This window comes from Geospiza fortis, unplaced genomic scaffold, assembly GCF_000277835.1.
Source record: "Geospiza fortis unplaced genomic scaffold, GeoFor_1.0 scaffold387, whole genome shotgun sequence".
Lineage (NCBI taxonomy): Eukaryota > Metazoa > Chordata > Aves > Passeriformes > Thraupidae > Geospiza > Geospiza fortis.
The window spans coordinates 644,172-645,725 of record NW_005054546.1 but is presented as its reverse complement, the minus strand read 5'-3'; the positions used below and the strand labels follow the sequence as shown (position 1 = coordinate 645,725).

The window sequence follows — 1,554 nt, the reverse complement described above, 5'->3', positions numbered from 1 at the left end:
GCAGCTCTGCCGCGGCTGCTTCATGAAGAGCAGAGCCTGGAGCTTGTGCAGGAAGAGGGTGCGGACCCAGGGCGGCATGGTGTGCGTGGTGGGCGAGCGGTGGTGCACGTTGAGGACGCAGACGCTGGTGACGATGGAGAAGGTCACCAGCACCATGGTGAACATGAGGTACTTGCCCACCAGTGGTACGTCCAGTGAGGTGGGTGGCACGATCTTGGAGATGAGCAGGAGGAAGACGGTGAGGGCGAGCAGGACAGAGATGCAGAGCGTCATCTTCTCGCCACAGTCGGACGGGAGGTAAAACACGAGGATGGCCAGGGAGGTAATGAGGATGCAGGGGATGATGAGGTTGATGGTGTAGAAGAGCGGCTTACGCCGGATGATGAAGTCGTACGTGATGTCCACGTAGGTGGAGTCGTCAGGGTTCTCATTGCGCCGCCCCGGCAGCGCCACGATGTCCCACTCGCCGCTGGGGGTGAAGTCATCCAGGCTGGCCACCTCGCTCTTCAGCACCAGGTCGATCTCAGTGCGGTCGTAGGTCCAGGAACGGAACTTCATGGTGCAGTTCTGCTGGTCGAAGGGGAAGTGCTTCACCTCGATCTTGCAGGCGCTCTTGTAGATGGCAGGTGGCAGCCAGAAGATGCTGCCATCGTAGGAGATCACCGCGTTGGAGTAAAAGGAGACCTCGTACATCCCATCGGCGCTGGGGTGAAGAGAGCTGCTGTCAGTCCTGCTGTCGTCAGCCCCAGCAGTACAACGTGGCCCCCTGCCCTAGGTGGGGCTGGGGAACACATAGCCCCCCCAGAAATGACCTACTTGTTGTAGAGCACCACATCAGGCAGCCAGATGTGCTTGGAGGGCAAGCGGACCTTCTTCATGTTGTCAAAGTCCTCAGGCTTCCACGTGAGGCGATAGTCCTCCCACTCCTGAGGAGAGGTGGGATCAGCCCAGCCCAGCCACAGGATGGGCAAGGGGCTGGCTCAGGACAGGGGGGACACAGGGGTCCCACACAGGCTTTATGGAGGGCTATAACAGGGCAGGGTAGGTATTAGGGTCCCACACAGGATGTATGGGATAGGGATGGGTCTCAAGGCAGAGGCAGGGTGGACATAGGGGTCTCAGGGCCACGTCAGAGTCCAGGGTGCCCACCTGGGTCAGCCAGACATTCGTGGTCATGATCTGCTCCCGCTCGTGCTGCAGAGAGAGAGAAGGGCCAGTCACCCAGGGTGCTGGGAGGGTTTGGGGCCCCTCGCTTGCCCAGGAGGTTGGGGAGCAGAGTCCTGGCCAACTCACCACGCTGATGAGCTGCGCCAGCGACACCATCAGCTGCACGGTCACCAGCTCCGAGCCATTGGTCGCCGGCCGGATCAGCTTGTTATAGCGAGCAGGGTCCAGCAGGTACTCAACCAGCCGCTCCTCCGTGTCCGTGCCCAGGCTCCCTGGGGCATGGCCGAGCCTGAGCCCCGTGGTGCCGGGCAGGGCCCCCACGAGGCTCCGGGGACCCCCCGGGATAGAGCCTGTACCCGGTGTGGGGCTCTGTGCCTGTCAGGCCCA

At 62.0% G+C, this 1,554-nt stretch overlaps 1 protein-coding gene across 1 annotated transcript in view; it reads right to left on the bottom strand.

Annotated features, from left to right (window-relative positions):
• The window catches only part of CHRNB2 (cholinergic receptor nicotinic beta 2 subunit), a 2,416-nt gene extending 975 nt beyond the window's left edge, over positions 1–1,441 (bottom strand). Inside the window, exons 1-4 of the mRNA XM_031063996.1 lie at positions 1,294–1,441; positions 1,150–1,194; positions 817–926; positions 1–703 (exon numbers count right to left, since the gene is read on the bottom strand). The exon at positions 1–703 is cut by the window's left edge and continues 252 nt beyond it. Of these exons, the coding sequence (XP_030919856.1) occupies positions 1–703; positions 817–926; positions 1,150–1,194; positions 1,294–1,323 (888 nt within the window). The 5' untranslated portion in view covers positions 1,324–1,441. The remainder of the gene's footprint in view (positions 704–816; positions 927–1,149; positions 1,195–1,293) is intronic.
• Positions 1,442–1,554: the final 113 nt, after the last annotated feature.